Source organism: Trachemys scripta, chromosome 6, assembly GCF_013100865.1.
Source record: "Trachemys scripta elegans isolate TJP31775 chromosome 6, CAS_Tse_1.0, whole genome shotgun sequence".
Classification (NCBI taxonomy): domain Eukaryota; kingdom Metazoa; phylum Chordata; order Testudines; family Emydidae; genus Trachemys; species Trachemys scripta.
In genome coordinates this window covers 31,916,876-31,937,176 of record NC_048303.1, presented here as the reverse complement: position 1 = coordinate 31,937,176, position 20,301 = coordinate 31,916,876, and the positions used below count along the sequence as shown (strand labels likewise).

At 42.0% G+C, this 20,301-nt stretch overlaps 1 protein-coding gene across 3 annotated transcripts in view; it reads right to left on the bottom strand.

The window, feature by feature from the left end:
* Positions 1 to 20,301, bottom strand: part of DDX4 (DEAD-box helicase 4) — a 103,189-nt gene that overhangs the window by 37,365 nt on the left and 45,523 nt on the right. For 2 of the 3 annotated variants that reach the window (XM_034774740.1, XM_034774741.1), the window contains 4 exons: positions 15,141 to 15,182; positions 5,902 to 5,949; positions 5,757 to 5,801; positions 1,532 to 1,674 (listed from right to left, as the gene is read on the bottom strand). In XM_034774740.1, the coding sequence (XP_034630631.1) occupies positions 1,532 to 1,674; positions 5,757 to 5,801; positions 5,902 to 5,949; positions 15,141 to 15,182 (278 nt within the window). The remainder of the gene's footprint in view (positions 1 to 1,531; positions 1,675 to 5,756; positions 5,802 to 5,901; positions 5,950 to 15,140; positions 15,183 to 20,301) is intronic. The other variant, XM_034774742.1, reaches the window with a different exon arrangement.

The following is a 20,301-nucleotide window of genomic DNA, read 5'->3' as shown; positions in this document are numbered from 1 at the left end:
AAATATGAACAATTTTTAAAAAGTCAGTTCCAGTGGTGTCACTTGGAGCTGTGCTTTTTTTTTTTTTTAAAATAGCCGTGTAAAATAAAAATCGGGAGGGGAGGGGGGGAGAGAGAAACCCACAGCAACAAATAGCCATAAAGTTTTTGGCCAAAATGTTGTGAGCTGTACTATACTAGCAAGGTCTGGACCTGGCTCTCCGTTCTCTCTTTGGTATCCCTACATCACCCTCTGAAGTTTAAGAGTTTTCTTTCTTTCAACTTAACACACACCTGTGACATAGCCAGATTAGACCAGTCTGAGTATCAGCCATCAGTAACCAACTACAAACACCTACTTCATTAACATCTTATCAAATAACATGCATTTACATATTGGTTCTCTCTTTAATGCTGGGAAGACACCCAGAGAAAGAAAGTTTACTATATTTCACACAGCATTTGTATTGCATTCGCTCCCACAAAATAGGAAATACCCAAAACAGACAAAAAACTGCTCCTTAAGGGAAAAACCTAAACCAGTTTCTTGAAGTTGACAGACCACACTATCACATGTAGAGAAACAGTTTAATTATATTTACTGTTCCCAATTTTCTGTAAAAAATGATCTTTTCTGAACACAAAAACTCTTATGCTTACTATCAATGAAAAAAAGCAGATCTCCTCAGGCAGCATACTGAAAGTATTTGATTTAGAGAGAAATTAGTAGTAGTATGTATTTTTGCAGAGCAAACAAATAAAACAAAATTTTAAATTATTTATGTAATGTGGAATGTTAAAATCATCACTTTAGAGATCTAATACTGACAACTGTACATCTTTACTTTCTCAAAACATGTTATTTTAATTTTTTATTTCTCTCATTACGGACAATGGAAACAGACTATCAAAGGTGAAAAAAATACAAAATTTACTCTAAGGATTCTCATTTGCTTTAAAATGAACAGATTTCAGAACACGCTTTTACTAAAATGTTCCTAAGGTCAGTATTTTTTTTTCTTTTTTTTTTTTTATTAAAAGAAAAAATTATTGTAAAGGGGGGAAAAAATGGGCTTGTACCTTTTGCTTCTTTGTAGTGTCTAAAGAAGGCCCCAAAAGTTGCTTTGGTTTTTTACTTTAAAAATTAGAGTCCTATTAAACCTGGAAGAATATTATAGAGGTGGTAGTGAAGTTTCACAATACTCAACAGACACAAAGCAGAGCAATTGAGAGGTGAAAGGATTTTTAAGTCAGGCTTTGGTGTGTTTGACAGCTATTTAATTTCAACAGTAATTTGGAAAAAAATTAAGATTCCACGTTTATGTTTGTCATCCTTCAAAGTTTACAAAATAAGTCCCTGAAACTCTGTCCCTCAAAAGAGATCTTCCGACAAAAGATTCAGAGCTCTATTTTGCCATTCATTACATTTATTCATATTTTTATCAAAGGAAAAAACTACTTTTTATACATCATAAAGCAGCAAAAAAGGGAACAAACTCATTTTTAAAATACCTTTTGCCAGTAACTTTAATAGAGGACAAGAGTTCACTAACCAGTATTGCTGGTGGAGGATCAAGTCCTGACACTTCCACAAGAATTGTGTCATATTTATCAAAATTAATTCCTGTCTGGTAGTGTGCAAAGACAGCTTCTTCATTGTCAGGTGGAGGCGGAGGCACATAGGTCACCTTTGGACCTTCAGAATACAAAAGAAAACCAATGGTTCAGATACATGAACAATAATCTGAGGGAAAATTTTAGTTAAAGTAACTTGTTCCATTTGGAGCAGCCAAACAATTCAGTAGAACTTCATTAACCTGTACTTTATAATTCATGTATGAAAAAGATTCAATAGTGTGCTGCACTGAGGTTATCCAATACAACTTTTTTTTTTAAACACACAAAATATACTATTGTACATTTATTGCACAACAAACATTACAATTAAAAAAAAAAACCACTTACTTGCAGTTGTCAAAATCAAAGTTTTTGTGAAACATTCTACTTGCTTAGCATTTATTCACTTTTCTCACAAATGGCTCTTCTAATCAATAGAAAGAATTAGTTGAGTTCTATTGGGTAACTAAAAAACCAGAAGCTGAATTTTACACCTTTAAAGTCTTGTTTACACTACAAAGTTTACATTCTTCTGAAATCAAGTCTAGACCAAACTTTGTCTGGGACATCAGTAAGCCATATGGAGCACTTATATGTGGATGTGAGGTGTTCTTCAAGTGCATTAGAAACGTGTTTGCGTGAGAGCAGAAGAAGGGAACGTCTTCCCTACAGAAACAATTGATACATCAGGAAACGCACACACAGCAGAATACTTACAAGAAGGAGCAGTAAAAGCTATGACAAACTGAAAAAAAAATTCTAATATCTAGTACCCAGCTTGGTCACTGACAATGCTGTAAACGTATCCAAATGAGAAGAAAGTATTTAGAAGAGAGTGAAGAGAGTCCCAAGCTAATAACATATGGTTACAGTGCTCATTTGATGCACCTCTTAGCCAAAGACTTCAGTATTCTATAAATAAAGGCTAACATTGTTGAAATTACAAAATACTTCCGTAACAACCACTTTGCAGCAGCTGCTCTGAAAAAAGTGGGAGAAACCAAGCTAACTGTCCTGCAAGACATGCGATGGAACTCAGTAATGAACTGTTTTGAACATCATATCAAGAACTGGCCTAATCTGATTACAGTTTGTGAACAAAAATTGTGAAAAAATAGATGGCACTGTCACAGCCAAAGTTCTCAACATTGGGCTTAAGAGAAATGTTGAACACCTGTTGAGTACCCCTGACGCCTATTTCTGTAGCCTTGAACAAAATGCAGGGAAATAGCTGTTTTATCGCTGACGCTGTTGAAATTTGGAAGGAACGAAGTGAGATCTTAAAGAGAGAAATATGCAATGAGAGTTAAATTACAAGCATTAAAAAAAACGAATAGGACAAGCACTATCTCCAGCTCATTTTCTTGCAAATATTCTCAATACTCAGTACCAGAATCAATCCTTAACTGCTGAAGAGGAGGAGTTGGCTATGACATGGACAACAAGCAATCATCCCTCCATAATGCCAACTACTGTATATACTTGTACACTGGGGGGGAGGGATCTCAGTGGTTTGAGCATTGGCCTGCTAAACCCAGGGTTGAGAGTTTAAACCTTGAGGGGGCCATTTAGGGATCTGGGGCAAAAATCTGTGTGGGGATTGGTCCTGCTTTGAGCAGGGGGTTGGACTAGATGACCTCCTGAGGTCCCTTCCAACCCTGATATTCTGATTCTAAGCCAAATTTTTTTTTAGTAAAAGAGGGAAGCACCAGAGAAGGGGGTCGGCTTATGAACAGGTATAGAAAGGGAGCGGTGGGACACAGATCCTCCCTCCAACAGAGGGAGCAAGGAGAGGCAGCACAGCCAGAAGGGAAGAGGCGGGGCCAGAGTCTCTCTGCTTCCGGCCACGCTGCTCAATCTCCAAAGCAGCTGCAGCTCCAGGGCTGGCAGGCTGTAGCCGTTCCACTCGGCCCCGCCCCCCAGAGCAGGCTGTGGCCGCACCGCCCGGCCCGCTGGAGCATGCTGCGGCCATGCCACCTGGTCTACCCCACTGGAACATACTGCGGCTGCGCTGCCCAGCCTGCAGGAGAGCTCCAGCCAGGCCAGAGACATCCTCCCCTGGCAAGGTGGGAAGGGATGGGATGGGGAGAGCGTGGGGGTCCCAGGCTAGGGTGGGGTCATGCATGATAGGGGGGCTGCCAGCCTATTTAATACCTGTATTAAATTGCTTGTTTAAAAAGTATATAATGCCTTTTGTCTGGCAAAATAATTTCCCTGGAACCTAACTCCCTATTTACATTAATTCTTATGGGGAAGTTAGATTAGCTTAACATCGTTTTGCTTAAAGTCACATTTTTCAGGAACAACAAGGAGTCTGGTGGCACTTTAAAGACTAACATTTATTTGGGCATAAGCTTTCATGGGTAAAAACCTCACTTCTTCAGATGCATCAGGAACATAACTACAACGTTAAGTAAGGAGTTACTGTACCTGCCTGATCACATTGGAGCTGACCAATATGGGTCTAAGCACTCTGCAAATATACCCATTTGTAAGTATATTAATCAAATACTTATAAATGTTTTGTTACTATTTGGATATAGTAAATTGCTTATCTGGGCTTTTTAGGCATGTTTTGAGCAATTGTATACCTTTGGATTTAACAAATGAATTTATGGTTAAATTAGTGCTTGATATTTTCCCATATTAATAATTTCAAATATTAATAGTTCAAACAAATCCCCTTCCTTCAGAGAAGGAATTATAATTGCCAGAGTCACCATCCTGAACTCTTGAGGCTTCACAATCTTGTTCAGTCTTAGCTCCAAGATCTGCTGGCAACCGCCATCCTTTTTTTGTACTAGGAATTATTCTGAGTAGAATTCTCTGCCCCTCTAAAGGGAAGCTCGTGAGAGGAGTCCCTGAAGAGGGACGGAGAAAGGGATGAAAGGGACAGAGTGGCAAAACCTGGATGATGTAACCCAATATCATGACCTCCAAGACATTCATTCGTCTGAGGTGATCTGCTCCCAAGCCTGATGGAAATGGACAAGACAGTCCCCAAAGGAAGGTGGACTAAAGGACGCAACCTTAAAATCAGAAGAGTGGAGGCATAGGGACTGTGCATGGGCCAAACGGAAACTGCTGGCTAGAAATCTCCTACTGGGGGATCAAGAGGCACATGTGCTCCTGAAATGCAGCATCCCTAGGGGGACTACTCGAGAAGAATTTCTGCCTTCTGTCTTCCTTTGATCATGGGATAGGAAGGATCTCAGAGAAGATGCCTCAGACTTTCTTCTTCAGCATGCTTCAGAGTTCCCTGAAGTCATCTACTATCTGCAAGATATCCTGTGATGAAGTGTCATTTGTGCCAATGTGACCCAGCACCAGTGGATCCTTGCCTGTCAACTTCAGAAGCCTACCAAATCTTAGAGTGAGGTCTCTCGTCTTGGCTTCAGGAAAGCAGCATGTTGTCCTGTTGTCTGTTTGTAGCTTGCAGAATGTTCTATTCTTTTCTTCCGATTAGAATTTCCAGCAAGGATCATCTGTCTTCCTTGAATGGTTGGAGAACTCTTTATGGGCAAGTCTGATTTTCTTACAGGTTGGGGCAAGCGCCACACGTGTCCTAGATTTCTCTCCAGTCCCTTGGACCTGCTGGATCTCACTTTACAAATTCTTGCATCACTCCTATGCTCATCTTTGTGTCTGCCTTTCTCCATGATGCCTTTTAAGCCTGGAATAACTTTACCTATCCTGTACAGCAACTTTCTAACCTTTTGTCTTTCAAGTAAATTCAATACACTTAAGTGAATCCTATTAATCGAACAACTAGAGAAATAATACTTTAAAAATGTCACAAGAACTAGTGCACCAATGTGACAATTCCAAATTCTGGTCACATGGTGCTCTGTGCAACTGAAATGTTTTGAAAAGTTAAGAAAACAACGCTCCCCCCCCCCAAAAAAAAAAAAAAAACAGTATGTGAATTGCCTTAGATTATAAATTCCAAGATGGGCACCCTGTATACCTTGAGGCATTTATAATTTTTTTTTTTTTTTTTTTTTTTTTTTTTACACACTTTTTTCTTATTACTGTTCACTTTCACTCAATTTTATGTATAAATTAATGAAATCTAAAACAGAATCAAACTTTACAAGTTTGGTCTTCTTGCCTTATAAGTAAGCCTACATACATGTATCCCAATTAATTTCTTAAATTTACCTTGATTATCACCACTTTCTGTTTTGTCGTGTGATTTCCAAGAACCTTAAGTAGAAAAGAAATTGATTAGGAAAAAGAGAGAATAGTCAGGCAATAAAAAAAATACTGACTTCTTGACAAGCTACCTTATAGCGAATCTACTTACTTCTTCCTGAACCTGCAATTACTTCTTCGTTGTAACCTCTGTATCCTCCTGTTAAAGTATGTCACATTTATTTTATTTTGATTTGCAAAATAAACGAACACTTCTCAGGCTCTACTGCTTTTCAAAAATTAAAAGTACAGTCACAACAGAAACACGCATGAGGGACAGCATGGAAGATTCTTAGGAGCTTGTAAAAGTAAATAAATGGGTGATAGAGCTGGACAGTTGGCAGAGTAAACACAGTGAGCTAAGGGATCAGGAAAGTAAGGTGAGCTAAGCTAATGAAGACAAGGACCAAAAGTTTGTGTTTAACACAGTGGATAAGGGAGAGTGACCTGACCAAAGCACTGAGTTGAGAAAAAGGATTCTGGCAGCAGCATTCTGACCAGACCAGAAGGAGCAATGTTGCAGTGATGATGACCAGAGGAGAGATGGATGCAGTAATCAAGAAGCAACATGAATGATAGTTTGGCAGTATAGTCAGAAAAGAGACCAGATGCTGATCCTCTGACCAGAGGTGAGGAATCACTCACATAGTCCAGAATGGGGAAGCAAACTACAGAAAGGAAAATTCTATCTTTGGATACCTCAAGGCCAAGGTGGATAAACAAAGATTTAAGACATTTAAATTGCATGTTTTTGATAAAATGCTTTTTGAGGAAAAAATTAAGACTATCTTTAGATAGGTTTAAGATACATTATAGCTCAAAGATAGCTCATCATGGAATAGGGATTATAAATTCTAATTCTATAGTATGGAGACAATATATTAATGTAATGTTTAAGAAAAGTTTTGTAAATGAGTTCCAATAGTTCATGGATTAGGGACCCAATCTTATCGGGTTCCACAGGCTTCCATATAGATTATTTAAGGTTAATCTTTCTAGCTACCCAATAGGGCTCAGTGCTAGTCTAGAAGATACCATCAGAGATGCTTAGTTTTGCAGGTCTCAAACTGTGGATTTGGGTCTCCAGAGGTAACATGCTTGTTAACAGCAAAAATGTTTTAAAATAAATAAATATACAGAGGTGAGAAACAACAGACCTTAACTCTATTGTCCCTCTGCAAATTTGTGTACACAGAGTTAATCCCTTACCTCTCTCAAAATGCAAAGTTTCAAAAAGTTCAATGACTAAAATATTGTTGGGGGCGGAACAGATCTGGACAAGGAGAAGAAGTCTGGACATAAATGTGAGAAGTGAGGGACATATGCTTGTTTTGTTAAAATATACGTTTCTGTTGAAGAAAAAAATCCAGAATACTTAATATTATTGTTTTAATTAAATAAAATAATTTAAATGTCTGTCTGGTGATGTTCTCCTCCTAATACAGCATGGCAAGAAAATACTTCAAATATTATTAATGATTAACCTGTTGAATTGGAGATAGTTCACCTACCAATGACTTCATAAATATCTGCTTCAATTATCTTTGGTAAATGAAATAACCGAACAATCATTCATTTTCTGATATAGCTGTAAAACTAATCTGAAAAGTTTTCAAAACAAATCACTGTTTAAAAATGTATTGTGTGTACCTTCTAAAAATGAAACCTACATCTATCTCTGAGTTGTGAAGAATATGTATTAAGGTTATAACAACCAACAAGAATCACTTGTGTAGAAAATCATGATTAAATCGAGTCTTCCTTACTAGTGATTTAAATCATGATTTAAACCAAATCCACCCTGCTCAAGGCAACTATTACCTACATTCTTAGAATTTTTAGGTTAATGATCTGCTTGTGTCTTATGGTCTCAAGGGCGAGGAGCTCAAAAAACTTACCTACCAGAACACTTACGTTGCTTACCGTAAAACTCTGGGCTCTTCCCAAGAAACCATCACAATCAAAGTGAAATTTAAGATACAGATTCAAAAAAAAATAGAATACTCAGATCCATCCACGTGTCCATATTTTTTCAATTGAACATTTTAGAAAGGGAAAGTATGATGTCCAGCTTGGCACAAATTTAGAATTTGTAAAAAAAGCTTTTATATATTGTGACAAAGTTCTGTCCTTGACTCTCTGGATCCTGCATTTCCTGACGGATTTTTGCTAGCCTCAGAGGCTCACTGTGAACCTCCACATAGCCCTTCTCTCTCAAGGGTCACAGTCTACTGAGCCATTTTCATCATAAGCTAGCAAGGGAGGTGAGGAGAAACAACCCTCCCTCACACAGTCTCTGTTGTCTCCCAGTATCAGTGATTAATCAGGGAGGAGAGGGGGAAGCCCAGGCCTGCCCTCTACTACGGGCTCCAGCCCGGGGACCCTAAACTTAACAGCTATGAAAGCTGACTTTTTGGAAATAGGGCATGTACAATTCCCTACTTCCCCACAGCAGCCCCCACTCAATATCTTCTTCACAATTACCTCAGGGCCTCCTTCCTTGCACCTGATATGGATTCGTACTACTTCGTTCCTCCAACAGCACAGCTCCCTCCTACAGCTCCTGACACCCACCCCGCACTGACTAACAGAGGCTTTTAACTAGTTCCAGCCAGTCCTTAATTGGCTTCAGGTGTCCCAATCAAGCTAGCTGTCTCTCCTGCCTTCTAGAAGGATCTTAATTGGCCCCAGGTGTCTTGATTAATCTGGAGCAACTGCCATTTGGTTACCATGGTATTTGTTTAGCCTGGAGCTAACTTACCTGTTCCTCACTACTTTACTGTAGCCATCTGGCCTTGCGCCATCACAATATACACAAGCCATAAAAACAGTTACTAACCTTAACTGTTGTTGTTCTTCAAGATGTGTTGCTCATGTCCATTCCAATATAGGTATGCGCACGTCACCTTCACCATTGCCAAAAGACTTTTTCCCCCCACATCGATATCTGTCAGGTGGACTCTGATGCCTCCTGGAGTGGCGCCTGTTGGCCTGCCCTTTCCTCAGTTCCTTCTTGCTGGCAACTCTGACAGAGAAGCAGGAAGGTGGGTTGTGGAATGACATGAGCAAACATCTAAAAGAACAACCGTTACGGAAGTGTTAGTAACCGTTTTTTCTTCGAGTGCTTGCTCATGTCCATTCCAATATAGGGAACTCCCAAGCAAACACTCAGGTGGTGGGGTCAGAGTTTGAGACACACAGACTGGAAGACCGCTGCACTGAAGGCTACATCATTCCTTGCCTGCTGAGTAAGGGTGTAGTTTGCCGTAAACGTATTGCTAGACGACCAGGTGGCCGCCCTGCAGATGTCTACAATTGGAACATGGGCCATGAATGCCACTGATGAGCTCTGTGTGCCGTTAAACATGCGGGAGGCACTTTTGCCAGGTCATAGCACGTGCTCATGCAGGACTTCATCCAGGAGTAAAACCTTTGAGCCGAGATGGGGCTGGCCTTCATCCTTTCTGCAACAGACAGAAATAACCGGGTGGATTTTTGAAAGGGTTTGGTTCTTCCTATATAAAAAGCCAAAGCACCTCTAACATCCAAAAAGTGCAGCTTCTGTTCTTGTTTAGCCGTATGGGGCTTAGGATAGAAGACTGAGAAAGACTTCCTGTTGTGGAAATGGGAGACCACTTTCGGAAGAAATGAGGGGTGCAGCCGCAACTGCACTTTGTCCTTGAAGAAGACTGTAGGGCGGCTCAGAGGTGAGGGCTCAGATCTCCGAGACCCTTCTAACTGAGGTGATGGTCTTCCAGGACAAATAAATCAAGGGACATGTTGCTAGCAGCTCGTATGGTGACCCTGTCAGTTGTGATAGGGCCAAGTTGAGATCCCAGGGGGGCAGAGGTTGGCATACCTATGGATACAGGCGCTCCAAGCCCTTTAAGAATTAAGAGCTAATTAAATTGGAGAAAACTGATCTTCCGTTCACCGGAGGATGGAATGCTGATATTGTTGCCAAGTGGACTCTAATAGAGAACACAGCTATACCTTCCCCTTTCAAACAGAGCAGATAGTCCAAGATAAAGGAGAGTATTGCTTCCAGAGGGGAGACCCCTTTCTGAAGCGACCAGAGTGAGAACCTTTTCTATTTTGCTAGGTAGGCCATTCTAGTTGACTGCTTTCTGCTGCCCGTAAGTACCTCTTGGACCGGTGCTGAACAGGCTAGTTCCATTTCGTTCAGCCAAAGGTGCCAAGCTGTCAAATGCAGAGATTCCAGGTTCGAGTGAAGCATGTGGCTGTGGCCCTGGGAGATGAGGACTGCCACATTGGGAGATCAACTGGGATGTCTATGGAGAGGTCCCGTAGGGTTGTGAACCGGTGTTGGCGTAGCCATGCTAGTGCTATGAGAATTATGTGTACCTTGTCTCTTGACGTGGAGTACCACCCTGTGGATGAGGAGTGGAGGGGGATTGGGGAGAGAAAGTGTACAGGAGTCTGCCCCCACCCCACCATGGCAGTTGGAAAGCATCTGAGAGCCCAGACTGTGACCCAGGTATGAGCAAAACTGGGGGCATTTCCTGTTGCTCCTGGTTGCAAACAGATCCACCTGGAGAAACCTCCACCTCCGGAAAATAGCCTCCAGGATGTCTTGTGGGAGACACAACTCATGATGACTGGTGAAGGACCTGCTCAGGTAATCCGCTAGCTTGTTCTGCGAGCATGGAAGATAAGCAGCCTCCAGGTGAATGGAGTGGGATAAGCAGTAGTCCCAAAATTTCAATGCCTCGAGGCAGAAGGGAGATGATCAGGCTCTCACCCCTTGCTTGTTTATACAGAACATTGCCATGGTGTTGTCTGTGAGGACTGATACAGACTTGCCTTGGAGCTTGCAGCAGAACACCTGGGAGGCAAGGCGCGCTGCCCTTAGTTCCCTGACGTTGATATGCGGGTGTACCTACTCTGGTGCTCACAGACCTTGTGTCCCAAGGGGCTCCAGGTGGGTTCCCCACCCCATAGCCGAGGCAACCGTGACCAGCTCTATTGACGGTGCAGGCCCTGCACATACTATATCTTGATTTAGCCACCCCTGATGGGCATCTTGCGTCACTTGGGGAAGAATGAGCACTCTGTCTAGCAGGTGATGCCCCGGTATGTACACCGATGCCAGCCACAGCTGTAGAGGACGGAGTCCAAGGCATGCATGCTGCACTATGTAGGTGCAAGAGGCCATATGCCCAAGGAGTTTACGGCAGTTTCTTGCCCTGGTGGTGGGGCATGCTAGCAGGTCTTGAATGAGTGTTGAGATGGTCCTGAAGCATCCTTTTGGCAGGGAGGCTCTTGCCTGGTTTGCATCGGAGATATCCTCTAGATAGGCATGAGCTTGGACTTCTGCTCGTTGATCAGGAGGCCCAGGTTCTCGAAAGTGGACCATACAATCTGCACGTGCTGTTCCACTAACTCCCTGGATCAACCTCTCACCAACCAGTCGTCCAATTATGGGTAGACCTGCACCCCTCTCCTTCTAAGGAAGCCCACCACCACCGCCATACATTTTGTGAAGGCTCTCCAGGCCACCAATAGACCGAAGGATAGAACCTTGAACTGAGAGTGGTCCTGATTTACTACAAACCCAAGGTATCTTCTGTGCCGCTGGAAGATAGCTATATAAAAATACGCATCTTTCAAGTCGAGGGCGGCATACCAGTCCCCTGGATCTAAGGAAGAAATAATTGTGGCCAGAGAGACCATGCGGAACTTCAGCTTCTTCAAGAACTTGTTGAGGGGTTCCTGAGGTCTAGGATAGGTTTGAGATCCCTGCTGGATTTTGGGATCAGGAAATAACAGGAATAAAACCCCTTGCCTCTTACCACTATGGTAACCTCCTCTACTGCTCCTGCCCTTAGGAGTAACTGCACCTCTTGGGCCAGGAGATTTTTGTGAGAAGGGTACATGAAGAGTGATGGGGAGTGGGAAGGAGGGGAGGAGAAACTGCAAGGTGTATCCCACTTCTACCATGAGGAGCACCAATCAGACATGATGGTGGCCCACGCCCAGTAAAATTGGAACGAACAGTGCAAAAACATACAGGTAAGATATAGGTTATGGACTGGTGCATCGTCCTCAGGCACATCCTCAAAAGTTTTGTTTGTTGCCTGATAATTATCTCGTGGGCACAGATGTCGAGGCTGTTGAGGAGTGAGGGGTCGGTCTCTTCCTGAAACCCCTATTCCTCCTTTGTCCAAAATCCTGCCTCTGGTAGGGCTGGTAGAAACAGTCCATAGGCTGCAGCTTAAAATGTTTCCGGGATGGGGAGGGGAGACCCAATGATTTCAAGGTTATCCTTGAGGCTGTGGAGCCAGGAGTCAGTTGTTCCGAAAACAAGAACTGCCCCTCAAATGGAAAGCCCTGAAGCATTTGTTGGACCTCATGGGGGAGGCCAGACAACTGTAGCCAGGAGCTCCTCCTCATTACCACACCTGTGCCCTTTGCCCAGGCCGCCACATCCATGGCATCTAGAGCCACCTGTAGGGACGCCTTGGTTATTGCTCTGCCCTCTTCAGCCAAGGCCCCAAATTCCTCCCTAGAGTCAGCTAGCAGGAACTCTTTGAACTTCTGGATTGCCAACCAGGAATTAAAATAGCAACAGTTAAACAGGGCCTGGTGGTTAGCAATTCTAAAATGAAGGCCCCCTGTGGAATACTTTTCTTTTTTGAAAGGGGACTGAGGGGGCACCCTCGCCTCCCAGGGTGCCGAAAGAGAGCGTCACTCTGTGGGAGATCTGGACCACTTGTGGCCAAGGGGTTTACACTGGCCACTGAGGAGGCATCGGTCATTGGCCATACCCACCCTATTGGGACAAATCCCTGGGTCTTGCCCGCAGGGCACCTGTGATGCACTCTGGATCCAGTTCCTCACAAGGCATATGACTGCATGCGATTCTAAGCCAGAGGACCCACCCCTAGATGACCAGAGTGGTGCCGTGCCCGGTGGTGCCAAGCAGCGTCTCCGAGGAGAGTGGTGCCACAACAAATAATGGTGCCACCAGGGGAGCTTTACCATGATGGAGAGCAGTGTCTCAACGACAAGTGGTGCAGATTGCGAGCAGTGCCATGGCAAAGAGCAGCATGGAGATTGCGATCAATGCCTGGAGTATGAGAGGTGCCAGGAGTACGACCGGCGTCTAGGTGGGGTGCCGTGTCACTGCAGTGAGTGTGGTCTCCATGCCGACTCCCCTGATGATGAGCGGGATGGAGAGCAGCGTCTTGCCATCATTGTGGGCTTACTCAGGGCTGGTGCTTGCCCTTTTGTGGCTGGAACCAGTGATGCCTGGTTTATTCCCTGCAGCCCTCAGCTAGGGGACAGCAGTGCCAGGACAATGAAGAGGTTTTGTGCCTCCTCATATGCCTCTAGTGTTGGGAGTGCTGCCAGGGTCGTGTCCACTTCTTGGCTCACCCTATGTGAGGAGCCTCTTGGTGCCGGACTCAATGGTGCTGGTTGAACTGCCTCCAAATGGAGAGTGGTCTGCCACAGATTGCACTTTCTCAACAGGCTCTCTCAAGGGGGAATGTCCCTGATCAGACTTTTTTGACCACTTCTTCAGCACTGGTGATGGTGATCAGTTCCAAGTCATCGGCGCTGGAGAAGCATGCCAGTGCCGGGAGGATGGTGCTGGGGAGCCAAAGCCATGCGGGTGTCCCAAACAGACACCTGCACACTCCTGGTAGAAAAAGGTGCTTGGTACCAGGTCCGGTCGCTGCTCTGAAACGGGACTGAGTGCTGCCTCCATAAGTAGGAACTTCAGAGCAAGGACCAAAAAAGAGAGAGAAGATCAACTGAAGTTCCTACAGATCTGGCACTTATCCTGAATATGACCATCTCCCAAGCACTTTAAACAGCTCTCGTGAGGGCCACTGACTGGCCTCTGCTTGAGGCACACCACACACAGTTTGAAGCCCTGGGATCGAGGCATGGCCCAGGGCCTGGGTGGGTGCTTACCGACAAACTATCATTATACTTATGCTAACAAACTAGTTACACTTATCTACTATCTATTTACAGGAAGACTACCACTACGGGATTCACTTGCTGAGCAAGAGATAGGAGTATTCCAGTGACCGCCACAGATGGAAAGAAGGAACTGAGGAGGGGACGGGCTGGTAGGTGCCTATATACCACACCATGGAAGAACCACTCCAAGAGCTGACCTGACAGATAGCACTAGGGGGAAAGAAGTCTTGCAGCGACAGTGCACACAATGCACACGCGCCTACATTGGAATGAACATGAGCAAGCACTCAAAGAACCATTAGAAATTTCTTTTCTTAAAATGTAAATAAAGGTATTCCAGAAAGTTCTAAACACAAAACAAAACAATGCTCCATAGTTGCTAGTGACAAAATGAACTGGTATGCTTGGGATACTAAAACTATCCTATGCCTGTCTGGAAAGCAGTCTATATTCCTTTGTCAGTGGGATTAGTGACTATCTAAAAAGTTAAATTGTGAAAGAATCTTGATGGACGGAACTAAACAACATTGGAGAACTAAGAATCATACCTTTTTTTAATTACATACAGAGGCTAATCCGAATGGTTTGATGGAAGGAAAAAGATAGATGACAGCCAGGACTAGAGATTAAGCATATGTACAGTACCCTTACTTTTAGTGTAGTATCTTAATATATTAAATAGCTAGTTTGCCCTGCCTGCACCCCAAACACTGCGGCCACATTGCAAACATTGGTCTAGTATTCGAAAACCTAAAACAGAAATGGACTGACCTGATTAGAAATCAAACTGGCTACTATATTTTCATTATCCAAGATGAGAGAAATGCAATTGTAAATAAGTAAGAGTGAAAAGTAAATTTACTTTTTTTTTTTTTTTTTTTTTTTAAAGTTTCAGTTTTAACAAAGTTATTTGGTACAAAGTGAACAAGGAAATTTAACAGGAGTACTTGTGGCACCTTAAAGACTAACAAATTTATTAGAGCATAAGCTTTCGCGGGCTGCAGCCCACTTCTTCAGATGCATAGAATGGAACGGCTGCTACTCTGAAAGGAAATTTAAGACACCAGTGAAATGTAACTTGACAATGCCACTTTAAGATGCTTCTGCTAAATTCTAGCAAATGCATCTTAAATATTTTTGCTTTTCTGCATTTAAGGAGCTCACAAGCACTTTCCAAAAAATGATAAAATAAATCTCAGTCTCTCAAGATAGGTATTATCCCATTTATAAACAAGGAAAATGAGGCATGGAGTGACATATGATTTGCCCAAGCTGTCAAAGAAAATAAGTATCAGAGCTAGGAATACACAACCCAAACCTCCTGACTCCCTCCCTTCCTTTCAATCACTAGTAAATATACACAGTCTTTGTATAAGCCCCAATACATAAGCAGCTGACCTTTGCGTCCAAATCCTCTGCTTCTATTATTGTCATTATCACCTGAAAAACAAAGGCAGAATTATTTACATGTAATTGGGTGTAACAGTGCTTCACAGATCTTAATACAATATCTTAAAGCTGTTATGACTACAGGTAGCAGAAAGCAGGATCCCTTCCCAGTAAGAAAAATCTGGCAGCGGTTTTGTCAGTCGTTCATTATCCATCCACCCAGTAATTCTTTATGTAAGAACGTCAACTCGTCCTTTCAAGCAGCAAAGGCTAAAAAAAGAAAAATCAGTAACAAGCTGTCCATAAACTCATTCCATGCCTTCTCTATTGTAGAGACTTTTAGGTCATATATAGTTATGGGACAACAGAGACGACTTACGGCTTGTCCACACTACAAAGCCCTTCACAACACCATTATTCCAATAGAGCTCTGTAGAAGAGACGCAGAATAAGCAGAGAGAAGTTGTTCTTCTGCTGGCATAGCTACACTATGTGCCAGACTAACACCAGCTAAGCCGGAAGAAACGCACTGTTGGTATTGTGCTGTCTACACTGAGGGTTTTGCCAACATAGCTATGTAATTTTTTCACACTACTAGCAGACATAGCTGTGCTAGCAAAACTTAGTCTACAAAGTCTGAGTGGAAAGGAAGGACAATGATAAGTACTTTCAATTCTTTGTCTCCAGTTGTCCCATCCTACAGGGAATACCTCAGTTCATGTGATAAAACAGAAACTCCCACCCAAAAAGCCACCCTGCGTTTAATTATGGCACATTTTTTCATTTTGTTCATTAACATTATTTTTCATCCCAAAATGCTATTGAAGAGAACCAATGGTCCATGCAATGTTAAATGTGTGGCAAATATCATGAGGGTCTCGTACTGTATTTTCCATTCTCAGTAAAACAATCATTAACTTGAACACCTACTAGAGTAGGGACCTCACCATTCTACATCTACTACATTAAAAACTACTTTGATTATCCAAAGCATTTCAGATTACTCAATATCAAACTCCCCTTAGACACATGAACACACAATTCTGACATGGAGAGTGGCTGCCAGACCCCCAGTTGCAGGGTTTTAAGGGAAAGTGTGTTTTATTATGCCCCACGCAGGGCGGCTGAGGAGGTGGTATGTGCTATTCAGCTTCCCCAGTTCATCAGTAATCTCCCTGGACTCCAGAGAGATTACTGATGAATCCAGGAAGCTGAGTAGCAAGTACCGTCTCCTCAGCCACCCCAGAACACTTGCTTCAAGTATCCAGTTGGAAAATAAACTGGAAGCTACAGCAACAGCTTGCCTTTCCATGCAGAAAGTTATTTTACAAGTTAAGCTAGACTTCGCCACCAACAATGAGTTTTGCCTACTGGTATCCATACCAAGAATCACATAACTGGAATGTTAAAATAACTGTATAAACTATTTAGGAAAGAGTAAGTAGAAGCAGAGGGGTGGTGTGTAGTGCATCAAGGATGCCATTATCTGGTTTAGTTATTGACAATTAAAGACAGGACCTGGAATATGTTCCTTCTACCTGATAAATTGCAAGATGGGATGTAGGCAGGAGGTCTGTCACTGACCACCAAATCAGACATGGGAACAGTATGTGAAACTCCTTAAATATATCTATTTAGAATATTTAGAAATAATTCTATGATCTTGAGGGACTTCAATATAGGGAGCATATGGCTGCCACTTCTAAAATATCCCTGGAGTGCCTAAAAATTATAGGTAAGTTTCTAACACAAAAGTATTGAAACCATCTTGTGGTAATTTTATACTAAACCTGATTCTGAGAGAGAAAAATAAATTGATCACGGGAATCAAAATTGATTGTTACCTACATACAAGTGATCATGATCTATTTATGTGCAAACAGAATATAGTTCTACCCAGGAATTACTTTGTACTTTAAAAAGGCAGATTTCTCAAAGCTGCAAACAATCATGAGTAAAATTGAACAGGACAATAAAACAAAGGCATGAATAGTAATTGGGAATTGTTTAAGTATGCTTTATTAAGTGCCTAAAAACAATTCCAAAATAATCACAAAAGCAGCCACCTTTGGGTAAAATAACTAGTCTAGTCAAGAGGGGAAGCAAAAGCAGCAATAATAAATAAAAAAATTATAACAAATGGAAAAATGGGAAGATGATACCAGTGAGTACAAATCAGCAGTTAGGATATGAAGACAATTGGTAAGGGAAACTAAAGGTATCAATGAAAAAGGTACTGCTAGTACATTTAAGGAGGAGGAATTCTTTAAATATGTCAGTAACAAAAAATTCTAGCAATGGTATAGGTCTGATACTAGATCAAGATGGTAAAATCATCTATCATGATAAAGAAAAGATTAAATTAATACATCTTTTCTGTATCTGGACCGAAGGATAACAAATTAGTATTTTATAGGGGTAATGAATACTACCTATTCCATCAGTGGCCAGGGAGGATGTTAAACAGCAATTAAAAGTTTTTTAAAACACAATAATTTACATCCAAGAGCATTAAAAGAATCCACCAGTCAGTTCTCTGAACCAATATTGGTTTTTAACAAATCTTGGAACACTGTGGAAGTTAGAGGACTAGATAAAAGCAAATGTCATACCAACATTTTAAAAGGGTAAGCCCAGCTTAACTATAAGCCAGGTAGGGTATGTCTAAACTGCAATTTGACACCTGTGGCTGGCCCATGTCAGCTAACTCAGGCTTGCCCGCCTTAGGCGCTGTTTAACTGCGGTGTAGACATTCAGGCTCAGGCTGGCACCTGGTTCTAGGACCCTGTGAGGTGGGAGGGTCCCAGAACTTGAGCTGCAGATGGAGCCCAAACATCTATACCGCAATTAAAAAGTGCCTTAACCTAAGCCTGGAGAGCTTGAGTCAGCTGACATGGGCCAGCCACAGGTGTCAAACTTTAGTGTAGACATAACCTTAGCCTCACTTCTATCCTAGGCAAAGGCTCGTATGGACACAATAAAGAATTAAAGGATGGCAGTATAATAAATGTCAATCAACAGTTTTATGGAAAAATAGGTCTTGTCAAACCTGTTTTTTGTTTTTAAATGAGATCACAAGCTTAACTTTATCAACTAACTCTTGACGTAATATACTTTGATTTAGTTCTTCCACATAACAGTTTGATAAAAATATTATAACTATATAAAGTCAATGTAGCCCATATTAAAAGGGTAAAATCTGGATAAACAGTTCCCAAAAAGTAATTATAAAAGTGGGGAATTCTCAACCAATGGTGGTGTTTCTAGTGGAGTCCCATGAGAGCCATTCTTGGCCCAAAGTCATTCTAGATCTTTATCTATGATGTGAAAGAAAATATAAAATCATTGTGGGTAAGATTTACCATTTTACCAATTTTTGTCATCCGCAAATTAATGATGGGGACAGGTCAGTTATACAGGCCAACCTGATGAGATGGATTCATCAAAATATCAGGCTTTTTAATACAACCAAATACAAGGTCAACATCTAGGAACAAAGAATATAGCCACACTTGCAAGATGGTAAACAGGGACACAAAAAAGGATTCCAGCCAAGAACAGATAAAATGAACATAATCTCCCATTGAAATGCTGTAGCTGAGAGGGCAAACGCAATCCTTGGTTGTATAAGCAAGGAATATCACAGAAGAGTAGAGAGGTGTCATTCACTCTGACTAGCAGAACCATTACTGAATACGCTTCTAAAAGGATGTTGAAAAACCGGAAAGGGTTCAAAGGCTGGTTCTATAAGGCCCATCAGAATTACATTAAAGCTACAGGTCAGGAGACACTCTCAAATGCAAAGGATATGCATGAACTAGTCTTTTTAGAAATTTTAAAACAGGAGGAATGAGAGAATGTGGTATATATTTAAACAAAGGTGTATAACTATCGGACACCAGTTTCCAAATCCAGTCACTGTCATGCAAAGTAACTAGAGTCCCTGGAGGACAAATACTTGGAGCTCCTTGTAAGATCTTTTCTTTGGCAACTAGACTAGAACCAGGAAAAATCTAATAGAGGTGGGCCAATTGAGAGGGCACCAAGGAGCTCCTGAAAACAGAAGTCGACCAGGGACTCAAGCAGTTAAAAGATATGGTCAGGATGTACACATTATCTGATACAAATGAGTTATCAACAAGTAATTTTTGACCCGTCATAGACTGGCCATCAGATACACCACTGCATTGGTGAAGAAAAACAGAAGTCAAAGGGCATAACCTGGAATTGAAAATGGGTTCGCAAAGTTGCAGGTTGCATTGGTGGCACAGACACACGGGGATAGCCTTTGTTGTAGGACAGTGAAAAATGCTGACACAAATCAGAAAGGCCGGGCCTCAATGCAGAAATGAGCCTTGCACATAGTCAGCCTGGACAGAACTAGTATTCGTTTAAACTTGTCTGCTCTCTTTCCCCTAGGATGAGTCTTGACTGAAAACCCCAAAATGTTCTCAGAAAAAGGAATAATTGTTTCTGGTGAAGTGAGGCTTGCAATGCTGTTCTTCACTAACTGTTACCTAGCCCAAACAAAGGAGGACAACAAGATGGATAACAGAAAGGAACTTAAATCTATGGGAAGACCGTTCATTTTGAGAAAATTTGTCCAATATGGATTTTTAATTTGATGTGGAAAGCTTGAAAACTTTGAAATAAAGTTCTGTTCAAAGGGGATGGGGTGCAGGGGAATGGGAGTAGTCTAACGGAGTGTGGGAATTTATGTTTTTTTATTTTTCTTTCCTTTTTTCTTCCTGTTTCCATCCTAGGATGCTGATGTTGTGTGTGTCATGGTATACCAAGGCCTCTTCTTGAAAACATGAACTAATCACTTTAGACGAGGTAGAAACTCCTCTAACCTACTAGGCTATCCAGCCTCACAGTTGCAAAGTCTCTGCTGCTTCTGCAACAGCTACAGCTTTGTTGCTGTTGCAGTCTATGACTTGCCCCTTGAAGACACAGAGGAATGCCTTTTTATTTTAATCATATGTATAGAAACAGAGGTGATACGTAGAGAGAGGAGAGCAGGGCTGGCCATGAACACTCACGTTTGAAACCACTTCCTCAAAGCTCTGAGCTTAAGCCTTACTGAAGTAGCATACCTGTACCACAAAATGATATATTCTCTTCCCTTAATGGCGGGACTGGTACTCTGCTGCGTTTTCTCTAGAACATA